This window comes from Eutrigla gurnardus (assembly GCF_963514095.1).
Source record: "Eutrigla gurnardus genome assembly, chromosome: 11".
NCBI lineage: Eukaryota > Metazoa > Chordata > Actinopteri > Perciformes > Triglidae > Eutrigla > Eutrigla gurnardus.
The window spans coordinates 7,753,050-7,777,933 of NC_139925.1; the positions used below are offsets into that span (position 1 = coordinate 7,753,050).

The window sequence follows — 24,884 nt, forward strand, 5'->3', positions numbered from 1 at the left end:
GAAACTTGAATAAAACCTCTAGTCCTATGGTGTGCATGGCTTGGCACTCCCTCACATCGGTATGTTTTTCTTTAGTATGTGGTTACATTGTCTTTCCCCAAATGATCTGGAAAAAAAATGCTTTTCAGGGAAATCCTGTAATGCTGTTTTTCCATACTTTTCTGTGTGGGCTTCTACAGGGACAACAGCTGGTTATACATTGGAAGCACTTATGGCCTATATGTGGTGGATCTGGCCACCTCAGAACTCCTAACAGCACTATATTTCATAGGTAGGCTGGTGGCGTGTCTTCTCCAATTGCTACCGCACTGCTGTGATATTTTTGCATCATATTGCATCATTACTCCACTTTAGCAGAAATAACATTATCTTAATTTTTCAGAAAGATTGATTGATTTAAAAAACGAAAGGTAATTAACTGACACCAAACTCATGATTGATGTTCATTCGTCTAGATTACCCCGACGTGAGTATCTCGATAGCAGGGTCGTGGTCAATCTCTCCAGGGTGGGATCATTCTGTGAGTAATTCCAACAATATCTTGATATAATAATATAATATTCAGCATTAATTCCTTCTCAAATTCCTTGTCACACAGATGTTGTTTGTGGTGAGCTCTTTGTTTACCCCATGTGTGGTCGTGTTGGAGTTACGGCTGCGTGACCTAAGGAGGACCTGGGCTTGTTGTGATGAAGGCTTTTCTGTGTTCATGAGGTAAAGCTGGAGTTAAAGGCAAATATTAAGTGATGCTACATTGTTATATATTGAAACGTTGACTCCCTAAAGGATTGTCCTTTTTGCTCGCTCCTTTCAATATAGAGATCAAAGTAACAAATCAGCTCTGTTCGTGAAAAGTCGGTATCTATCTCAGTTTTCTTATTAAAGGACTACCTGCTAAGTATCTCAGCTGCTTGTATTGTAAATAATGTTCAGTTATTCTGTCATTTGTATATTCACTGGCACTGGTACATTTCATGAACAGAATAGATGCAATTAAGAGAGCTACTGCTTTTCTGTCGCTCACGTAATCATTTGGTTCCAGCCTGGAACTGCTCCGCTCAATGAATTACTAAATTCTGTGAACATGTTTTATACGTCTCAGCATTTAAATCTGTATGGGTTAATAAAGCTGTACATACTGAATGTACAAAATTAATCCAGTAAATCATACGTATTACAAATCATTTAGATTGTGCTCCTGGGAAGGAATAACAATCGTCAGGTTTTACCTGTACCTCCATAAATGATTATTTAGTGAAATCCAGCACCGATAAACACTGATAATTTCATCAACTCTATGTGTTTTTCTGCTGTAACAAATTTGCAATTTAGTTTAGAGTTGCAGCACAATAATGTTGGCTTGTTAAAGTTTGCAAAACGGTACAGTTGTATACTTTTGTTACTCCCTCCCAGACAGTGGTCACTTAAGCTCACCAGCAACAGGACATATACATAAGTGTAGTGCGTTGATTTAGCGGGCCTTTTCCCAGTAAAGCCCTCTGAGTCTGACATTTCCATATTAACGTGGCAAATTATAACCATTCTCACCATCATTATTTTTCATGAGTCAACATCATGGTACTGAGAATTAGAAGGACTAATACTCCACAATGCTGGAAAATGCTTTGCTCTATCATTTCCAGGAACTCTTTCCCTCCATTTCACCCTTCCTTTTTTTTGTTGCAGCTCCCCGCCGCTGCGTGAATCTCCACTGAATGCCGAGTTAAAAAAGAAGGAGCCTGAGCATCCGAAAAAGAAAGGTCAGCGTCTGAACACTCACTCCCTTCTCACTTACGATCATAAAATATAAACGGAGCTGCTGCTGTTTGATGACTCTGGGTTTTAAAAGTGTGACCCATTTTATAGTTCACTCCGTGTCTGACTCTTGTCTGTTTTGCTTGGACACAGATGGTTCTCTTAAATTGTACTTATTGTGGGTTTATAGAAAGTGTGTTTGGCTGTTACAAGCGCAACTGAGAACGTCCTCATTATCTGTAAAAATGGAGAATGGAAAATGTCCATGCTTTGCATTGTGGGCATGTGTTGATGTGGCATCCATGATTAAATTCCCCTCCAGTTTTCATGTGCCACATAAGAAGATGTCTAAATTTATGCAACAGTGACGACAGTACCCACACATTCTCTTTATTTAGATGTACGTACGTTTGCTTCGCTCAGTAGTGGATTCCTCGGTAAAATGAGCCTTTTTGTGGTTCTTTGGTGTATTATTAGGATCTGGCTGCCTGGAACTATTCTACTGGAGACCTACAGTACAGAATACTGTGGTTTACATGTTGCTCTTACAGAGAGTTACTGCAGAGAAAGCCAGTGTTAGCTGGACTCCCACAGCTGGAGTGAAGGGAGCCTCCAGTGCCAGACTATGTAGGGGATCTTCAGGGGAGTCCAGAGGTGCTGCATGACTGCAGAGTGAGACCGAAATCTGCAAACATTTACTGACTAGTGCAACCGACCATGCTGCCCCCATGCATCTCTATATTCTTAAGTGTGTCTGCAGGATTCCAAGTTACACCATAAACCGTTGCAACTGCTGGAAAAGAAAATGTTTTTCCATTGTAAGTCTGGTGCAGCTTTTTTCAGAAGAACTGTGAGTGCAGATTAGATATCTGTTGTCACGTTCCACCGCCACGTTACATAATCCTGAAGTGAACCAGGACTCTTGGCTTTTTTGAGATGATGATAATCAGCTGCCATTACTTTTTGCATGATGTCACTTGTGTGAAGTGAAATGCCAGGAACTCAGTTGTTTTATAGTTAGGCTAAAAAGGGACTACTAAAGCGGCAGTTTGCCTCGAATTGCATGTTCAGAACTCACTTTGAATGTTAGTTTACTATAGAAAGTGATCAAAACTGTAAATATAAACATACAGAAGAAATTGACACACTAACATTTCAATGTTTTTCATTGTGAGCATGTAAATTTGTCGAAAAATCATCTGAATGACTGCTGATCGGCTTACTTTAGCATGATATACAGCATCAAGCATCATTGTTAGTCCTATTTCTTAGAGCTTATTTGCTAGCTTAGGGTAAAGTGATATGGAGAACACGGGGAACTGTGAGGCCTTACTAGTCCAATTTGAATGGAGGAAAGTGTTTCATGCTTGTGACCATTAGTCACTGCTTTAGAGCAACTACTGTACAGACTAACTTATTGTTAAGTATGTAGTTCAGAACTTCATCTCTAGCCGTCTATTAAAGCTTGATATTGTGGTGAGTATATTTTTCACATAGCTTCCCCCCCAGTATGCTACACACATGTTCCACATGGCCAGGATATTCTTCAGGTGCTCCATAATATCTATTGCTGTCAGACCCTACGTGTGGCTCCATAGTTGTAATTCCTGTCAGTCGTCAGTTGCTGTGCCTCCAATACCCCCTTACTTCTACTTGCTCTATTCTTGCTCCTTTCTCCTACTGTTTGACCCACTTTTTACAGGTCAGTTAGGCAATAATTCATACCAGAGACTCTGGTTACAGTCAAAATAATATCTTGGATACATGATACTGTTTATACATTTTTAGAAGCTTGACGTATTTATTTTTCTTGGGCGACATTCAACAGTGAACTCAGAGGGAGGTCTGAGTTTTCCCATCTCCTGTTTTCTGACTAAGAACAAGAGTTGGAATAAACTCCAAGGTTGGACTCCCTTTGAATGCAGACAACCCAAATGTTATAATGACTCAATGTCACTTAAAATCACAGAATCCAAAAAAAGTGGTTCATGGTTTTAGTCTTATGTAACTTTAATAATTTGTTGCTCCTTTATTTGCTGCAATATAAACTAAACATCCTAATGTTTTGAGCCAGAGTGATACATTTCAATATTATTTCCCCACTGTAATGGTTAATACAGTCTTACATAATGTGTATTGTAAAAAGAGCACATAGCAAACCGCTGTGATTTTATGACTCGACTTGGAAATTTGTCTGAAATGCTTCAAATAGTGTCTAGTGTAAAGTCAGCGTAAATTGTAAGATTTTTACTGCACCATAAAACTAAATGACCATTACATATCAACAGGGGGTTAATAGGGCTTTTGAGCAATGCCAAGTGATTTTGCCAGATATTTAAATATCTGGCCTTAAATTTCCTGCATGTAATCTGTTTTGGATCAAAAGCTACTTCCAGTACCCCACCTCAGATGATGGAATGGAGGAAGGTGCTACATTTTACTTTGCTTTGCTCATTGATACAATACAGCACCAATTTGACCCAAGATAAACACCAAGTTAATGAAAGCATTTACATTTGTTTTGCAAACACCTGGAACAATGAAGATGCCTTCATGAGAACTCTCATTTTACTTCAAATTCTAAGAAAAGGGGAACAGAGTAGTCGTTCAGAGTGTACGGGAGGAAATAATTCTAGCCAAAACTGGAGTGAACTTTGGCACTGCTGATCAAAGATGAAGAACACTCTCAGATAAGAGACGGTTTAAAAGAGATCCATATGTGCTTTTTTACATTCTGACTGTTTGGTTTCACTTGTATTATTATTAAATTTAGTATTTTGTTGGCAATGAGTCTACATTGAGTTGTCCAAGAGCCTAATAAGGACAACTGTCTACCTCGCACTCCCACACTAAGTAAATGATTCACAGTCGGGTTTAGCTGTTCAGTGTTACATTTAATTAAAATTACTGACATGTGGTATGTCTATTGGTAACTTGATATATAAAGTTATTAACAATAGGTTTGCTTCTTATCGACAAACATCTGGGATTCTTTGATCTGGTTTCTTTTTCTCCTCTTTTCTTTGGCTTTTGACACCATGTAGGGTGTTGATTTTATCATTTTATGTGTATACGTGCATATTTTTATCTTGTGCGGGCAGTGTATTTTATTATTTATTCTATTTATTGTGTTTTATCTTATTGTGCAGCACTTTGGAAAACCTTGTGTTTTTTAAGATAGTGCTATATAAATAAAGTGGATTGGATTCTAAAATATTTGAAGAATGGTAAAATATAAGAAATAAGATACTGCTGTAACCACATCTGTGTGACCGGATTGGACTAGAGTACCAATACATCTGTTATTAAGTTCATGTTCAATAGCAAGGAATTATTGTCCCTGGAAAAAAAGCAGTGGCAGTGGAAAATATGTAATTTCATTGAAATAAATTTGAGAGGTGTATCTTAAGAGGTCAAACACCTTGTCAAGGTTGACTTACTTTTGTTTTATTTATTGATGAATTGGAAAAGTGCTGGAAAAATATATATGCTTGGGTGATAAACTAGTGTTGAGTCGGAGTCAATGCTGTAAACCAAATCAGTGTATTTTTTCTGATGCAATTTAATTCCGATATTGCCACTCGGAGATGATGTGACTTTTTCATGCTTTGCCTGTATTTGACAGGAGAACAGTTTCTGGAAAGCCTCACACTTTTTAATGGTTGTGGAAAAAGTGAGCTCATTGACAGCAAACAGGGAGCAGAATGAACCATCCCACAGTTTGTGGCTGATGCACTTAATGCACACAGCATGTGAGGCACCCAATAATATTGTGTCTTCCTTTTCTAGTGTAATCAATGTAGAGCCACTACAGCACAATGAGAAGTTATTATTAATGAGTAGAAATATGTTTTTCATTCTCTTTTTGACTCGTATTTTAACTCTTTTTCTTTTTTGGGGCATATTGAACATATTGTAGATAATTTATACTCATGAATGTACTTGTATGTGTCAGTTTTGTTTAATGGAATATATATATTTTTTTACAAAGGAGGAATAAAGGAGCAGCCTCTGGTTTTACACTCAAAAGTGAAGTCATCTGGATACACCAGTGCCCCAAGGTAGGTTCAGGGTAAAGACCAACTGTGTTCTGAATTCAAGTGAGAGGAGGATTGAAATAAAACATATCCAATGAACCATAACCTAAAAATACAGGAAGACATCAAATCAATTGATACATGACTATGTAGTTTTTCCTTTTTTCTCTTTTCAGAAATGTTATGTTTTCACCTAAAACAAATATCCAGAAGAACTCCTCTTCTAAAAAGGCTAACAAAAATACGTAAGCTGTCCCATCATTTAAAATACAATGTTGAAAACGTTTTCAAATATTATCGCTGATATGAAGACTGAACTTATTTTTTGTCATTTAGAGGTTTATTCCTCCACGATTATCCAACAGACAGTGCAGCACCTACTGTTCCACACAGTGACCTAAGCATTGTCAACAAGCCAATCCACTGCCTTCAGTATTCAGGTGAGACACTTTAGCGGCTGCAATGCTGGGACTGATGGAGGGATGGATATTTAAATGAGTCCTGGATCATGATTATGTCTGTGTATAGGTTTAACTACTTGACATTTATTTGAGTCCTCAGTTAGTCAGAACCGTCCCATGATCATGTGTCAGGACTAGGATGGTCCTCCATGATAATCCAACATGAGGACATTAAATCAAGGCGCCCGTTTTATCAGCAGTAACAGTTTACGTTGAAGCATTACCTAGCAAGCAGAGAAGTGTCCTGGAAGGGTGAATTAGGTTAAATCAATGATTTATGAAGTATGATTGGTCATAAGTTAAGATCAGTTTGTTTTTGTTAGATTATTATATTACAGGATAAATTTTCCCTTTTCAGTCACAACACTGTGTTCTTATTTTTGTTATAATAAATCGGCTGTTGATTGAAAAATCCTACTAAAATGATTCCACGTTTCCTTGTCTCTCCCAGGTGATGGAAAACAAATCCTATGTGGTCTTGGCGACAGCTCAGTGTTACTGTTCAAGTCGTCCCTTACTGGCAATCCGACTGTCTACGCAGGTGCATGAAGTGGTCATGAGTATCCATACCTCAACATCGTCTGGGTTACATAGTATCTGCCCTCGGTCACCGCAGTGTTGTTGTCAGCAGTGCTGCAGTGCTTGTGTTTCTTTACAAAAAATAATAATATTCTTTTTATGTAATATTCATGACATTTTGGATGATAGAGCTTTAATATTTGACTCCTCATAAATCATGCTCACATTTTAGAGCCATCCAAGGTTCAGATTTAAGCCCAGAAGACAACAAGGATGATAATGTTAAGAAGTTCATCCTTCCATTAAGATAATCCCTATTCGGTATATTTCTGATTAACATACTTTGAAATGGATCAGTGGCTTAAGATTAAAAGACTAATATACATTTACTCAGCTGTTAATGTCAAAATTGTAGATACAAAGTTTGGTTTGGTTATATTCCAACGCAAGAATTTGGAACATAGCTCTTTGTTTTTGCCAGACACTAAAACCTAGGTTATGATAGAAAAAGAAAGATTAAAAAAAAAGGGCATGTCTTTTGAGACCAAATTTGAAAAAATATAATTTTTCACTATGTTACACATTATGTACAATTTTAATATTACTAAGAGCAGTCAAGTCTTTCTGCCACCCAGCAATTCTAGGAAGTAAACTAAACGCAGCCAGAAAGAAAGGATATCCATCAATGTTGAGCATCTGTTTCACACTTGATGGCTCAAGGACACAGTCTCCACAAGGGGGCGGCAGAGATAAGATGACAGACGTTAAGGTGACCAGTAGGTCACCATGTGCCTCTTTTCTTCACCCTGCCCGACTCTCTGAACTGCACCATAAAAGTAAATGATGCAGCCACAAGCAGTTTCAAGGTTAATTTCAAACCTCTCTATTTTTTTTTATCAGGGCATGACAAGCCAGTGAGCAGTGTGAGCTGGAGCCTCAACAGACAGTGGTGCTTGAGTGCGTCCGAAAACCAGTCACTCCGAATCTGGACCCATGGCAGCTCAGAGCCAGCCATTATCATGGTACACATACACTAATACAAACTTATACCTATGTATTAACATGTTCATGTATTTCCTTCAGTGCCTATCTCCCTGATCGTAACCACTACATACACAACCTTAAGTCCTTATCAAACATCCCCTAATTCAAGTCCTAACCAGCAAAGAAATCTGTGAAATGAGGACCAGCCAGAGTGACCTCATATTGCAAAAATGTCCTCACTGTGAAGGTCTAAAACTAAAATTGGTGTAGAAGTGTAACACTATAACTACAGACACATGCTGTTCACATTTTTCAATCTCCTGTCTTCGAAAGGCAACTAGGAAGGATTTTGTCCGTGATTGCAGTGTTGTAAATGAGGCAACAATGACACACTCGAATGACAGTTAAACGGTTGTTGCTACCGTAGCCACCCGGTTCTCATTTGTTTTTCTCAAGAACATACAAGTAAAGTGTCTCAGGTTTGGATTGTGATAAAGTTACGTATGGTATAAAGAGAGGCGTAGTGTGTTCAGGCTGATGGCAAGGGTGCACCTTATTGTATAGTGTTGCAATGCAGGGAAGAGATGCCACGATGAAAATTATCTCTTTTTTTAGGGTTAGGGTTAGGGTTAGTGTAACAGAGGGATTTCTGTGTAATGCTCAAAAAGTATATCTTTGTCATATTGATTTGAAACTTGCTTAATTCACCTTTTCCTTCCAAAAATAATATCTTCACAGAATTGAAAAGAAAATGAACTGGGCTGATGAAATGTGTATGTTCCTTGGCTCAAAGATAGTGACTTTGTCATTCAAAGCTTCTGCTGGCCTCAGTGCATCCAAAACTCTGATCATCCACAGACCCTCCTTACTTCATTGGGTATCACATTTAATGGGACAGTCACAAGTATGTTTACGTCCCACGCCAAGTGCAAACACAATCTGGGGTCTCCCCATAGCTGATGTTAACCATCCCTGCTTTGCTCCACTCAGTGAGATTGTTTTGGGCTTGGCTAGGTCTGTAGCCTTTGACTGCTTGGTGTTCTTGTGAAAGAACTTGGCAACAAATGCAAGTCTTTTCAGGGCTGAGAGTCCTGTCGGGGTGAGCCAGAATTACAAATCGCTCTGCGCGGTTATACTTGAAAGCTTTAGAAAGAAATAACCACAAATGACTACATAGTATTCTTAAAATGTATTGTCATTGGAATCCTTAAGAGGTCACATAGTTGGTAGAACATCTATTAACCTCGACATAGAAAACAATTTGACGGGACAGCCCATCTGTTCACATCTTATACTTTATACTTTGAAAACACTGTTATTTGCTCTATAGGAGAGTTCATTCCCTCCTTTATTGGAACAGACTTTCTTCGAATCCCTTTTCCCACATGGTGTGAAAAACTTCTCTATTAACTTAAAGAGGCAAACATGAGGAGATGTGTTAACATATAAGAGCAAACATTCACCTTTCACATTTACATACAAGTGTATTTTTGTGGGTTTGATGGGATGACACAAACAGTATGTGCAGATTATCTCTCCCTTATTAATTAGGTTATATTTTTATATTATTAATGCTTTTTCTTGCATCATGAATGTCTCAATAATCTCAAGGGAATATCTTGATTTTCCTCCTTTAGGGTGAAAGTATGTTCTCCAAACCCATTAGAAGTCCTCAGTTTTATTACCTCGACAAATTCCTGCTTCTGGCATCTGGACCCTCTCTATATCTGCACCTGTATAATGTGGACATCACACGTGACAGTATCAAAAGGTAATTACAAGGGATGAGAGAACCGTTCAGCAGGTATACTAACTACCTACTGGTTTTGAATTGCTTTTACGTATGCATGTCATTTATAAGTCCAATATAAAATGTTTTACACTGTTCAATTCAAAGAATCACTGATGATACTAGTCTGTGGACAAATCCTCTTTTGCTGTCAAAGCTGAATCTCAGTTTTTCACACAACTGAAAGTCATATGACTCTATTGGTAGGGCCTATGGTACTGGCCTGCTCGAGTATCATAGTATCATAATGTAAAAATAAATCTACTTGTGTTACACAATCACAATGGAATACGCTCAAACCTCAAAGCTGCACATTTTGACCACACTCTTGTTGGCCTGACAAATTGCTGGTTAAGTGCTTTTCTCAAGAGAACATTAGCATTACTTGCAGGGTAATAAGGGCATTTTTCCAGAGATTGAAACCAATAATCTGGTGCTTTCCACTCTTATTATATGTATGATTACAATGCAACTATATCTATTGCAACAGCATTGAAATGCAGGATTGATCTTTCTTGAGACTTCCATGTAGGAATCCATGTCGGCTTTGTAGCTTTAGTTAGCTGTGTTACTGATTTGTTGAGGGTTTGGCTTTATTTAGCTGCTACCACAGACCTCACACTGTTGACACTCATTACCACCTAAACTACTTTAAGCTGTCAGGGCTTATTTTGGAGGCCAAGGAAATGGCAATAAAGTGCCTCCATACTTTGTTTTAGCAGTGTATGTTATGTTTATTTCTTGTGTTTCTTCTTAGATATCAGCAACGGAGTGTCGTCAAATTGGTGAGATCCTTTACTACCACATCAGCAACGGACATCACAACCTTGTCTGCAATCAATGATTTCTTCTCTTGTATCCTTTTTCTTGTTACTGTTGTTGTTGAGGAAGGAAGTCTTATAGTTTAGACTGCACGAATGCTGTGGAGGGCAAAGTGAACGCGTGTTGCCTCAGGGCTTCCACTGCCAGCTTTACGTGTAAATCATTTAGGTGTCTTAAATGTGTTTAGGATTGTCTGCATTCCAGCGCCTTGTTAGGGTTTACAATGCATTTACTTTCCAGTAAATCCACTAAAGTGAGCTGCAATGTGATGAGTGAGATCCTGTCGGGGATTATTTTGCTATACAGTCATTAAAGTAAAATAAACCCCTTTTTTTATTTGAAGTCTAGATTTTTATGTAAATAATTACTTTGCATATAATTGAAAACCCTAGAAGTAAAAAAGTAAATTTATAGTGTAAATAGATAACATGCAAAAGAAGACTGTATAACCACACTGGAATCCACATGTGTTAAACTGAATGAATGCATATGAATCACCTTATGAAAATGAATTAATCACATTTTATTTTGATCATTTTATTTAAAATATATGCCCTCTTTAGACTTCTAGATTGTCTAAATAATGATCATAAATGACTATTTAGTAGGCTAAATACAGTAATCTGCATACATTTAAAAGTAACATACTTTGTCCCTCAGATAGAAGCTGTCTTAAAGAGAACAAACCAGCTATCTACTCAGCTCAGCACTATCTACTAGTGCTGGCTTATGGAAAATAAAAGGTTTTTTTTGTCCTAGAAAAGGGATTTTAACAATTAACATCCTAAACCCTTACATACGTCACATGAGCAGGCCTATAATTTGTAAATACTACATTTCTAAACTTTTCTTAAAACCCGACTCAGACATCGTTCTGGTGTGTGGTTCAGATCGGTCCATTCAAGTGTTTGACATGAACAAGGGTACAGTTGCCTCAGTGGTGCCGGACGCCCACAGCAGAGCCGTCCACTGCATCACGCAGAACAAGGTGAGACCATTCAAATGATCCAGACTGCCCAAATAGGAATTTTAAAGTTCTATCTATTGTAGTATCTTTATTATATTTGTGTCTGATCCATAAATGAGATCATCTATCTTTCTGATGACAGAATATGGGAGGTTATATACGGTGAAAACATGTCAAATCTGCTTTACAGACTTTGTTTGTAGTTTGAGAAAAATGTACGATAACCTCTAACCTTTGTTGAATTGATAGTCAAAGATCATCACTCCACAGCCCAACTGACATTTAGCTTGGCATAAATTGATAGTATGAACCCCCAGCTTCCGTCTTACTCTTGAAGGGTCTGCTATTTGGCAGATGTTACAGTCTTACATAAGACTTCTGAGTGCTGGGCGAGTTACATAAGGCACAGATCATCTTTGAGGGACTAAAAGTGTTCATGGTGTGAATAAAGAAGGTCATGGTTTTAAAAAAAAAAAGTCTAAATAACCAAACGTTTCCATGCCAGACAGCAAGATGAATGATAGGGATGATGGCTAGTCTTGTCTGAGTGTTTAAATGTAAATCCCTTGTGTATCGGGATTAAGACTGCCATAGGAAATGGCAGGCGAATATTCCATGCTGAATGCTGGCCTTGAAATAATGCTGTTCCATGATGCAGTCCCGGTTTATATGGCCTTACTCCCACATCACTGTCTTGGACCAATGTGGGCCCAATTTGCTGAAGACAGCTTGGGCCTGTATCCATATTCGTTATAGCGCCATAAAGAATTCTGCATTGCAGAAAATGATATAAAATTCAGTAATAAATTAATGCATGCAGGTCTCATATTATTTACACTTCTGTGCAGCTAGCTACCATATTACTTTATATGGAGAGGAACAAGGATCTTGTTTCTCTCCATATATAGTCATGATAACGTTTGCCAGGTTTGTAATAGTATCAAAGCCAATCATTTCCATCATAAGAATATGGAAATCTTATAGATGCTTATATAACTTATTGGCATACAGAAAAGTGTTTATTTGTGCGAGAGAGAGGCTTGTACCCAGTGACCCTGTGGTATTGACTATCTGTGTGGTGACCTGTGCATACTTGACACTCAAGGCCAGCCTGGATTAGCTGGACACACTGAAGCTAGTGGCATGGATTAAATGCATCAACCCATTCGACTGCGATGCACTGTTACACACAGCTGACCATACTCCTCCGACCCAGAGGTGCCTGTTCTTTGTCACGCCAGCTATTGTGTGCCATGCACCATGGAAAACCTGCCCTGTGTTGTTTCAGCTGGGGCTATTGCGTCAATGTGCGGTCCTCTGCCTGAGTGCCCGGGGGCCTTTGGATGCTGTAGGGTTAATACCTACGGATCAGAGGGATTGCCCCTGCCTGCAGACTGCACACATAACATCAGTCTTCCCTCCCCTCTTGCGTTCTTGTCCCGAGGTGGACCAAACATCAGGAGCTGCAGCACGTGAAGCAGCTCTGCCTACTTCAAATTTCCATCGCCTCTTCTGCAAAAATTCACCTGGAACTCATCAGAGCAGAGGACTTCTCGGAAAATGGAAGTGGAAATGCCCTCTCAGACTCCCATTCTCACACTCTTAATGGAAATCTAAACAAGAAAACTCCCTGACCACCTCCCCCAATCACACACACACACTCTCCACTGTATCGTCCGATAACTTGGTGTGAAAGCCATACATGGAAGATGGAATTCATGTATATGTGCAGTAGGAATTCTATGAGTTTATAGCTGCAGCTTATCTCAGTGTCTTGCATAAAAGATGGGAAATGACACAGAGACAAATTAACGAGACATTTGTTCTTCCATTCCAGTGGAGTGAAGAATGGAGCTACCTGTAATAACACTGTGAAAACTGTTTGCCAATACTGGATATTCAGTGACAAACTAATAGAATTAGTCAATAAGAGAAGCTGATTTACAACTTATTGACTTTTTTGTTTTGTTTTTGTACATATTTCACAGGGCTCCATGTTCAGCACACAAGCTCCAGATTCATACAACCTCTTCCTCACCAGCGCAGTCACGGATGGTGTGAAGATTTGGGACCTCCGTACACTGAGGTTGGTTTCAATTTAGCCTATCTAGGGGCTATTTGTTATCAGTGCACCTTTTATTGTGAAAATCATGCTCGTTTAGTGCAATTAAATGGCTTGGACCGTATATTTACTTTTACTAAACCCTCCTGTGGTGCTTCAGTTTCTTCAGGTCGTTCAGAAGGAAAATAATGTTCAAAACCCCTGAGCACAACATTTGTTTTGAGCTGGCTTTACAGTCTAAATGTCTACTGACTGAGGCTACACTCACTGACTGAAGGGTTGCTTTTCCGAATGTTCTTCGGACATTAAGGAAGAAACCAATATACCCCCCCCCCCCCCCCCCCCTTTCTAGTATTACCTTATATCCCAATTATATCAAACATTGTTTCTTAAACCAACATTCCTCAGTTCATGATTGAATCTGCAATTGTGCAATTTCCAAAGGACATAGCTGAGAATATTTTTCTTTGCTCCTTATAAGGCAGACAATTCAAATAGGCTGTCTTGGGTTTAAACATATTCTTTTTGGCCCATGAGAAGGCATTTTTGAGTATTTAATTATTTCATGCCTGAGACTGCTTTCATGTTTAACTCCTCACCTCAGACGTAAATCCAAACCGTATTTCTATCTGATTGATTTTTCTTCCTGGTTTCGAGGTCTGGTTTTTTCGAGCTGTCATCAAGCACCCCGCCAGCAGATGCAGTTCCTCTGAAGTGACACGTGGATGTATGAAAACATTATGTAGCACCATATTTGTTTTCAATTTGTCAATTAGAAAAGTTCATTTGAGTTCCCTCTTTGGTAAAAAAAACCTACGCTTTTGTAGCGAGTTCTCCTCACAGGAAGAGTTACAGCTCCCCTAAATTAATTTATTTTTATTCGAGGCTTCTGCTTGTGGAAGTATTTTGTGTCAGTCCTAGATTTTATCTTCACCAGATTCTCCTCATGATTTAATGACACAATATAAAAAAACAATGAGTCAAACTTACATAAGGTGCTCATGTAACTGCTCCTCGAGACAATTGGATTATTTTATTCAGTGTAGCTTTTTCTTCTCACAGGAACAGCTTTGAGCGACCCTTTCATATGCAAGGGAAGAAAGTTGTGAAAAAACAAATGATACTTGCATTGTACTAACTAAAACTCCTGATAAATTAAATGAATAAAATATTTGCATAACTGCAGCAGGGGTCTCCAACCTTTTTTTCCTCTGAGAGCTAATTTGACCAAATAAAAGTGACCGAGAACTCGGCCAGAAACTGGAACAAAAGTGGGGTTAATATTCCGTCTTCAATCAAACTAGACAACTTCCAGAAAAACCACAATGGGAAATGTACATTTCACTCGGTGGAAACTTGGGAAACTCAATCTTAATTTTTTTTTAGCTCTGTCACATGAGAATCCCCAGCACTTCGTGCTCCTTCCTTTTCAGACAGAAGCATAAACATGCATGAAACGCATGTGTATCCTGCAAAGATTGAATGAGGGTAATGGTTTATGAAAGCAACACTTAAAGAAAGAGTTTCATAAGCAGATACCAATTCTAAACATAAGTCAGATGTTTCTCTTTAGTCCAGTGATGTATTCCCTTTACATCTGGTGGAATGTCCATCCTCTGATGAATTGATGTTGTGACTAAATAGATAAATTATATTAAATAATATCAAATAGTACAAGAGAAAAAGCAGCTTTGTGGTGATTTTCTCTGACACTTAAATTAGTCGAAAGATATTGGCTGCAGATAAAGAGCTATGATTATCCTGCTGATTACCTTGATGACTGACACTGAATACCCAGGTGGAGTCAGGAACCGTATCGGCTCCCACTCAAGAGGATCAGACTCGACGATGAAGTCTGTGTTAGTCATCAGGAAAATGAAAATGCCGAATAGTCATCACTCACACAAACAGTGTGTGTGTGTGTGTGTGAGGGGGGGTTCAGCCAAGCATCCCCGCTCCTCAAGTCAAAGTATTAGATCGACATTCTGACCTAGAAAATAGATAAGTGTTTATTTTAACTTGTTAAACTGCTTCTTATCAGTGCTCTAGTGACAGATTGTGTCAGACTGTGCTCCAGACTTGAATGTCCAGACGTACTGATGGGGATTTAGAATCAGATACGTCTTATAAATCATTCTATTCATCAAAATAAGAGTTTTTTTTTTTACTATTTTTAACTATTTTTTGCACGATTATAGCTCTCACACAGGAGATAATACAACCCTCTTGGAAGTATGGAATATTCTGTATATTTCAGGACTAATTACCTGGTTTAATTGCGAATTATTTACAGAATTAAATTGTTCTAAACACTAAAAAACATTCCGTTTTCAGTATCTTCCTGTAAAGGGCTTTGCACTATTCAATCATCTTCACAGAAGGCTTTGGGTTGCTCTGCCTCCATTCCCCTTCAGTCCCATCCAGCATTATAAGCTTCATAAAGTTAGTTTTTATTGCATGGTTATATTTAACTTGCTCACTGTACTGGGGTATATCAAATGTCTTTGTGATCACCATTGAATATGACCTACTTTTAGACCAGCTTAATAGCATTTGCATGTGAATGTCAAAGACATGCTGTCACCATATCCTGTCAAAGCCCCGCCAACATGCCAGCCCTAGCAACACGCGAGAGCCTAGCTCAGCTAGCTGTTAGTGGCATTGTAAAGTCATTACATGCTGCTGCAAAGCAAAAGAAATGGCACAGATGTTGCACGAGGGGGCCGTTCGTCATCTACTACCTTCTCTTTCCTGTGTTTTGTTTGAGTCGCGCTCGACTACTTGTCCTTGGCTCCTTCAAATGTTTGTAAAACATGGGGGTGGCATTCTGCTGCGTTGTTATTCCTGCCAGGGTTTACTTTATTATTATAGACTTTGGATTCTCATAAAATGCCTTTTTTTTTTTAATTCAGGGTAAAATAATTTCTAATGGATTATATACTGTCTTGATTTAATCCCACAAGGACCCAGAAAATCTAAGATTATTTTATGACAACACCAGTCAAATATTCAGCCCTTCTTTCACATCAGGTTGGTCATCTCATTAATATCTCACCACTGTGATCATCTCCTCAGGTGTGTACGGCGTTATGAGAACCATCTAAATCGCTGCCATCCGTGCACTTCAGCCATCTCACCATGTGGCCAGTTCATTGCCTCGGGCTCTGAGGACAACTGTGTAAGTTGTGATACTTTGTCTTTCCTATGTGAGACGGGCATTATTTGGTGATGGTTGCTGTAATAATCAGTCTTTTTCTTCATTATTGTAAAATTGAATGGGATGATAAGGTAAGTAATTAAGGGTCTGCCTATCAAAGCCACCTATAAACTGTTTTATGAGTTAGAGCAGTGATGAATCTGCCATTGAGAAAGCAGCTAAATATAGCAGCTTGAAATATTTTCACAACATTTTGACAGTTAAATCTGGCTCACAATACCATAATGTAAAGCGGTATGTAAATTGAGTTGTAGTTCACAAGTGTATTCTAACTATAATAAATCCTTTTAGATATACTTGTTATTTAAAGCAGAATGCAAGCTGGAAAACTGCATCATACCTTTTATGAGTCTCACCTCCATTTAAGGTGAGAGCCGTTTGTGCTTGACTTAGATTTTTATTAGAACTCAAGCCTTTTTCCATAGAAGTCAAATTAAACGTTCATGTTGAATCAGAACTGTTGAATTGCTTTTCCAGACTACACCTTATACTTGCTTTCAGGAAGTTTTCTGACGTCTGCCTCCCTTTTCCTTATCCATCTCTCTTTTCTTCTGGTGTATGTGCTTGTAGAAAGCAGTGGAATAATATATACCGCTGGTTATTATTAATTATGGGGACTCAGCACAGCAAGGACATTTGAGAGCATCTCTTTGGAGAACGGACATTTCCAACGCTTCTTGGAAATCGGGAGAGTATATGGTAGTAAGCTAAACCGTATTTATTTGTAGCTGCTCTGAGACTTCCTTAAGCCAGACACATTTGTACTTGTCTTAATATATCAAAAAGCAATCACGGAAAAAGAGAACCTGAATACTTTAAAAAGACTCCCTAGATCATATTACACATTTTCCAAAAAACAGGAGGCCAAAAACAATCCAAGTGGAATATGATTTCGGTGTGGTCAATATTAACCTTTTGTGTGTGTTCAGTGTTGCCCCTGCTCTCCACTTCAGTTACAGTTGATTTAAACTGATACATCTCGGGATCCATGTCATATATAAGCATTCTTGAAAGAACTGCTTTATTCCAAATATCTAATTCCCCGTTAGGCACTCCACACGTCATGTGCCTTAGACAGGAGACACTCTTCCCATGGACCATTTGACAGAGCTCACTTGAAGCGTTTTTCAGAGAAACGTAATATAAAACAGCTGCAGGAATCTGATGAGTCGTCGTCTGGTAACAAACATCCCCACATCTGTTTTTATCTCTGCTCATGGCACCGGAGCAAACGAATGCGTCTTGAAAACTCACTGATTGTGATGAAAAAAAAAAACTATGCTAACAAGCTGATAACACACTAAATGGCTATTCTATGATTTCAATTTAAAGTGTTGATTCTACGATGTCGACACAAGTGGTGTGCAAATGTGTTCTTGTACACCCAAGACTAAGTGTAGAAACCTTGTTATCCATCCATCCATCGTTTACCGCTTATCCTGTATTCAGGGTCGCGGGGGGGGGGGGGCTGGAGCTGATCCCAGCATTGGGCGAGGGCAGGGTTCACCTGGACAGGTCGCCAGTCCATCACAGGGCTGACATGTAGAGACAAACAACCATTAACGCTCACATTCACACCTACCGCCAATTTAGATGAATCAATTAACCTATCCTGTCCATGTTTTATATTGATGTTATACATGCCGGAAATAGCCAACAGCAGCTAGGAAACTTTCAGGCAGTCTCCCTCCAGCCATCTTATTTAGGTTTTTGTAGCGAGCAAGTGAAGCAAGCAACAGGAATAAATAGAAACATGATGTCCGACAAAAGTTCATCAGTGCTGCTTCGCCCACACAGCATCATAGGCATAATGTGCAAAAATAAATTGAATCAATATTCAAACATTTTTGGCCCATTGTAACGGCCCTATTCGACACCCAGCCCCAGATTTGGTCTCTCCAGAGTCATTTGGGTTTAGTCCAGTCCTGATTCTGCCAGCAAATTAAACTTTTCCTTAAAAGTAAAATCCACAATCTCTTCACATCTCCTTCCATTGACTTGTATGTAATTGTACCACATTTAATATGTGCATCGTGTTCAGTTTGAACACACTTCTGTATTGCATGTATACTGAGCTTCACTGCGTACTGTACATCACTGCTTGGTTGCAGTTCATACCTGCTTTTGTTCATGTAGTCTATCTGATTCATTTCAGGCATACATATATGACATCCGCAGTAGCAGCTACCTCCACAAACTTCAAAAACACTCAGACACAGTGCTCAGTGTGACCTTCAACCCTGCCACACCCGAGGTAAGACCCTGGCTTCAGTTGTTGTCTTTGTTGTTCTGTTATTTCCTTTCTCTTTCTACTCCCCTGTAATGCCCCATCATCATAAATAGACATATACCTGTACATCCCAGTAAGCTATTCACCAGTGTATATTGTTTTTTTGTTGAGTTTCAGTGAATGTCTTACTTTTACTTTCACTTACTGACATCAGATATCAGATGGTTTAAGTCAAACCAGAGATTCCTTATACTTTACAGATGTTGACCTATGTTAACTGCATCAACACTCCAGGAATAAGTGTTAATGTGCGTTTACCTTCCTCTCCTCTCCTGATTATTTATACACATCAGTTTAAACGTTCAGCAAGCATCAAGCATCTCAAACATGTATGAAAGAAAATGTTGAAATGCAAAGATAAGAGGTCACTGTAAATAACGTGTCAGTCAGGGGTTATGGCGCCTTCAGTCCAAGCAACTGCTTCACCTCTTACGTATTATTTTACTTGACTTATTCTTAGGCTCAGGATATGTCATAATTAACAAATAGAAATACTGGTTTGACAGTTACATTTACATCATTTTTCCCTAATATTCTATGGAGTCATTTAGTTACGCTGGCCTGCCCCATCTCTACTTGTTCTGAACTCCAAGTGTGTGTACGTTTACAAGTGCTTGTAATGAAGGAATGATATCCTCAGGCTGAGGTCACATACTGTAGCAGTGTTTGTTTGAGACCATCCCAAAGTTCAGGATGGGTTTATACTGAAGCTACTAAACGCAAAAAAACAATGTGTATAAACCCAAGCTAAAAATGTTGCTTTCATCTACGAACACTATGGAGACAACAAAGTGTTATTCTAAATTTTAACCTTGAGGACCGTGTGTACCGTTTACATTTAAAATGAATATCCCTCAAATCACTCTGTGGATTTAACCAGTGATGGCTAGTTTATAGTCCAATCAGATAATGAATACTGCTCTATCATGCCATAACCCTGTAGGATGTAGTGACGGCACTGTTCTGATCCAGGTCTGTGACTGGCTGCCTGCAGGGTTGTTCCAGCCTGTGATTGGCTGCATAGTTCCACAGTCAACAAAAGATGTATACAGGGCTGTGCTTGTTGAGTCCAGGTGCTGCTTTCCAACTTTTCTGTTTGTACAATTTCTAACTGTATCCATTGTAGTTTAATATTGTGCCACTCCGTCGAAAAGCATGCAGCACAGGCAGAATTCAATATGGGTGGCACTATGATGCCAAATGTAGAAATGATTTAAATGGTTCAGTTTGTGATCTCCTCAATTAGTTTTCTTCGCTTGGCCTACTATCAATCTAAATTGGTAGATATCCATAGAAATTCAGGAACTGTAGGGTCTCGCCAAAGAACACAACACAGAAGACATTTTTCTATCTTGAAAAGTCATTACAGGAAAATAAGAAATCTAAGTTTACAGCACTACTTTATACCAACATCCTTTCAAAATCTCCAGGGCTTTTCCCACAGAGCAACATTGTCTTTGGAAATATTTTATTGTCCACTTAATGATTTTCCTTTTGGAACTGTTCAAAGCAAATGGATTTGAAAAAGGGGTATTTTAAAATATAATATTGCAACCTCTGCTTAATGTCTTATGATACTTTATATCGACTGTCTTTTTGGACTTGAGGCACATGTTTTAAATCTATTTAACTCCAGTCAGATAAACTTTGCAGTGCAATGACATTGAGATTTCCAAGTTTAAAAGTGGAAAGTTTGATCCGTTGCCATTTACTGCTGAATCACAGTAATCTGCATCATTTGGAGACACACTTCATCATTCAGAGCATGCTCACTCCCCATCAGCCCTCCTAAACATTGTGTTTTGTTTGATTTGAGGACGTGGGCGAGCAGAAACACTAAAAAAACAAGAAAGGTTGGCACTACTTTATTGTATTCTCATCCACATGAGTCAGGCAATTGATTAACATTTTGGAACATTTTCTGACTATATATTTTTTAAATGTTTAATTAAGTGAAAATAATAAAAACCTTCAGTCTAATATATTTTCTTTTCATGCAAATTGTATCGATGAGATCCTTTTCACGAGATCATCTCATATTGGCCATCACTCTCAGATTTGTGTCACCAACCATCTCACATTTCATGAACCTGCCAAGATTTACCCAGATTGAAGTCGTAAAATTCACAAACGTGTGGAAAATTTGGAGGGCTCCAGAGGGTCTACAGCTAAATAGAGAGCCATCGTAGGTTTAACCACCTTGAAAAATCAAAGCATGATACAAGTTATGTTCCTAAAATAGGATTTATGATGTGATGACACATATTGACCGTGTGAAAGTCGTTGAATCATGAAATGATGTACTTAGAGGTACAATACAGTACTAGAGCTTTGTGTGTGAGTAGAATTTTAGTGGTTTTTAATATACTTTTACTATTTATTCAGGCTTTACATTTACTTTGGCAATGTCGTTGTCTCATTAACATTTTAACAATAGTTGGTCTTGAAATGCCCTTGCTTTGTCATACTAACCCATAACTAGTAATGCTGTTTATTCAACTGTTTGCTCTAGTGTTTCTCAAGCCATTTTCTGAATGCAATAAGCACACACCTGCACAGTCATGTGCAGTCACAACTACTTATGTCTCTGTTTGCACGAAGGGAAAGGGCTGTTCTTGATCAGTCACTGAAATCAACATTCCTCTGACGACCTCTGAAATTCTTAACAAATTGACATAAAACGGTCTGAAATTGAAAGATTCACATCCTGTGAAATTAATTTCAGGGCAGTTTTACGAAACAATCCCAGCCTGTGGTCTACAACTGTATCACCCAGTAGAGAGCTTGCTCAGTTGTCATGGAGATGGATCTATTGACATGTGCACTCGGCAAATCCTGTGATTCCATCCATCTAGCGCTTTAATAACTTCTCCTCAGTTCATCCATCATTCTTCAGTTTAGTCTTTACATTGGTAATAGCAATCTAACGGAACAATCTCAACTCATCGTATATTTACTGGCATTTTTCAAATAGTTTTATTTTTTATTTCTTTGCATGCAGATGGTCTGCGTTAAAACAGAAATCTCTACTTTTCACCCATTATATCTATATCTGAAACTCCCACCAAATACATTTTGTTTTACTTTGAATAATGAATACATTACATTAGCATTGTTATTTGTATTATACTGGATAGCTTCAATGACTCAATGTAACTGTAGATGCAGGAGAATGCTAATACTGTTATTTACATTTTTCAAACATTTGGCACCTTAAAAGTTGATGTATGAATAAAATCAATGAATCAACAAGGCATGACAAACGGTGAAGGTTTCAGGATTTGCCTCTTCCTTTACTTGGCCAGTTTAAGAAGTCCTGGAACATGACTGGTCCTGGAACATGACTGGTCAGTCTTACGGTTAACTGAGACCAAGACCATGTGACACCATAACAGTAACATCACTGTATTTCCTGAGCGTGACCTTTTCTCCTTACCAAGACATGAAAAATATACTGGCAAAATGTGAACCCAACCTATGATTTTTTTAGCCACATTTGAGGGCCAGATGTTCTCCATACTTACTGCTGTGAGAACCCTTCGAAGCAAGGCACAGACAGATAATGCAATGCATATTTTCCACACATTTTTCACTTATGTTTTCCACTGTAATGCTTAAAAGAGCAGGCAGCTCTACCTCCGGGGTTCATTCCCTCAGGTTTATTCCTGTACTTGAGTCTGTAATGAAAGATCCCAACTTTTACTGTCTCTTCACTTTGTTGTCTTGTAAAATCCTGTGGGATTTCACATGGCATACCTCTGTAAAGTTTTGTAGGCTCTCCTGAGCTGGACCTATGTGCTACTAGCACAGTATTTTCACACTGCCTATTTGAGTGATTTAGTGTCTGCTGGTTCAACACATGAGGATGTTCTCTTTTTCATTTATTTTCAGATTAGTTGTGGAAGGCAAAATAAGCCATGTCCACCTGTAAGTAGCACCTGGAAATGAGGCAGTGGTGACTGTATATGTTGCTTCTTTCTCCAATGATTTTAGGAAGGCTCGTAAGTAAAGGCAAAAAGAAAAATGCTGTAGCCAGAGGCGAATTAACGGTGATTTCAGAAAAAACGGGTTACTAGGTCAGACTAGAAAAATAGACCATGTGGCTCTGCTCTATTTGGGTTATCCAGATTTCTGTCCTGTCTCATCCCGAGCTGTCAAAAGCTCCTATTACATTGTTCCACATCAGCAGTTGAAGAGACTTTGTAGTATTTGCCAAGTCAGCTTATTAGAGAAGTGGATTTCTTTCAATGGACAATATGTCCTCTCTTACTCCTTGATTTGTTCAGTAGACTGCTTTGAATTATGACAAAACTATTCTGACATTTATTTTTTCTGAAAAGAATATGGCTGAAATAACAAAAACATCAAATTAAAAAACAAAGAATATCTTTTTGTTTTGGTTTAAAGGTAATTTGATGATTGATGCAGATTGTGTGCACGAAGTGTTCTCAATTCACCATTTTTAATAGTATCCATCAGGACAGAATGTGAAGGAAACAAAATCCTGTACTCTTTTAGTGTTTGTTTTTATTCAACGGGATCAGAATGAAATAAGAGCTATTAAATTGTGTTTTCAGTTTCCGTCGGTTTCAGATTTAGTGAAATGTTTCTCAACTCTTCCCCTCAAATACTTTAGACCTCATTTGCACCTCATGTGTCGGAGTTAGCACAGGACTGTGAGCTTACTGGCACATAAATTAACCATCTCTAAAAGTTAACATGATCTATCTTCCCAACTAGAATAGCCAGCACTGAGTGAATCATCTCACTGGCTTTCCAGCTCAGTGCAAGTCTTCTGTCCATATGTCGTGTATCACCTTTGTTCTTTGCAGGCAGGTATAACATACAGCTGGCATTACACTAGGCATTTTTACTGTATCTTTTCATTTGTGGCCATTTGTCATTTTAAAGGCTGTCCACACTCCTCTTTTTATTTAATTTTTTTCTCTTCGTTTCCTTTTTGTCTGACCCAGAAGAGCTAATCGCTTCCATCGTACTGTAGTGGCCAGACAGCAAATACAGAGGTGGACTCTGCGGTCTACTCCAGAATCTCACATTAGAGTGAGACACAGACTGAGCTGAGACAGCCTCTCAACTGGAGTGTGTTCAACACAGCTGAAGGACAATGGACAGGAAGTGAGGACTGAGGAGTTATGACCATTTACAAAGATGAGAGGCAGGGTATCAAATCCTTTCACATGTAGTCAACAGCATGTTTTCCACTGGCCATGATTAGTGTTGGACTTTCTCTGCCTGAATACCCAAAATATGAAGGACGGTGTGACGAAGCTTTTTAAAATCGTTGCGATATGCGACACGGCTAGCAGTCCAACTCTGTCACATTGAAATAACAACGTGTTCTGTGTCAGCCTCAATAATTTGGTATTCTTTGTATTTTATGGCGTGTCCTGCATTTTTCTTCAAGAAAGAAATTCCACATGCAGCTTCTGGAGTCTGATCGTACCTGTGTTTATCTGCAGTCTGTAACATTCACGCAGATGGCCTGTCCAGGTCCTCATGATTGAGATCTAACTGTGTATGTTACTACTGTGACCCCATGCATAAGTCACCACCAATGCAATCATCGCAACAGACTATATATTTCTTTTACTGACAGTTCATGTACTTGTAAGCTCTTAAAACATGTGACCCGAGTGACCGTCTGCTCCTTTTCCCATCTCTCATGTGGATCTTCCTTCCCATCTCAGCATGTACAGTACAGAACATCCTGGTATACTGGCATGTGTGAAGTCTGCACTCTGCAACTGATGAATTACTTCCTTTTGGAAGGAAAAACACATCACTCATATCTTCACAGCCCCAACTTTGTCACCAGTTTCTGCAGACAGACATTTTCTGTTTTCCACAATGCCAATATTTGACACACAGTGTTCACTTCTGGGATTCCAACCCAGATTTCATTCTAAACCGTGATTTTTATCTCTGCTTTGAACTAGTGATTTGTGCTCTTTTTTCCGTGG

The 24,884-nt window shown here is 38.7% G+C and overlaps 1 protein-coding gene across 1 annotated transcript in view; it reads left to right on the forward strand.

Moving 5' to 3' along the window:
- Window positions 1-24,884, forward strand: part of wdr27 (WD repeat domain 27) — a 34,257-nt gene that overhangs the window by 3,760 nt on the left and 5,613 nt on the right. Inside the window, exons 9-23 of the mRNA XM_084021072.1 lie at window positions 180-271; window positions 456-520; window positions 599-714; window positions 1,687-1,760; window positions 5,747-5,816; window positions 5,969-6,037; window positions 6,129-6,232; window positions 6,705-6,794; window positions 7,673-7,794; window positions 9,394-9,527; window positions 10,303-10,400; window positions 11,234-11,355; window positions 13,323-13,420; window positions 16,472-16,574; window positions 18,769-18,867. Coding sequence (XP_083877198.1) covers window positions 180-271; window positions 456-520; window positions 599-714; window positions 1,687-1,760; window positions 5,747-5,816; window positions 5,969-6,037; window positions 6,129-6,232; window positions 6,705-6,794; window positions 7,673-7,794; window positions 9,394-9,527; window positions 10,303-10,400; window positions 11,234-11,355; window positions 13,323-13,420; window positions 16,472-16,574; window positions 18,769-18,867 — 1,456 coding nt within the window. The remainder of the gene's footprint in view (window positions 1-179; window positions 272-455; window positions 521-598; window positions 715-1,686; window positions 1,761-5,746; window positions 5,817-5,968; window positions 6,038-6,128; window positions 6,233-6,704; window positions 6,795-7,672; window positions 7,795-9,393; window positions 9,528-10,302; window positions 10,401-11,233; window positions 11,356-13,322; window positions 13,421-16,471; window positions 16,575-18,768; window positions 18,868-24,884) is intronic.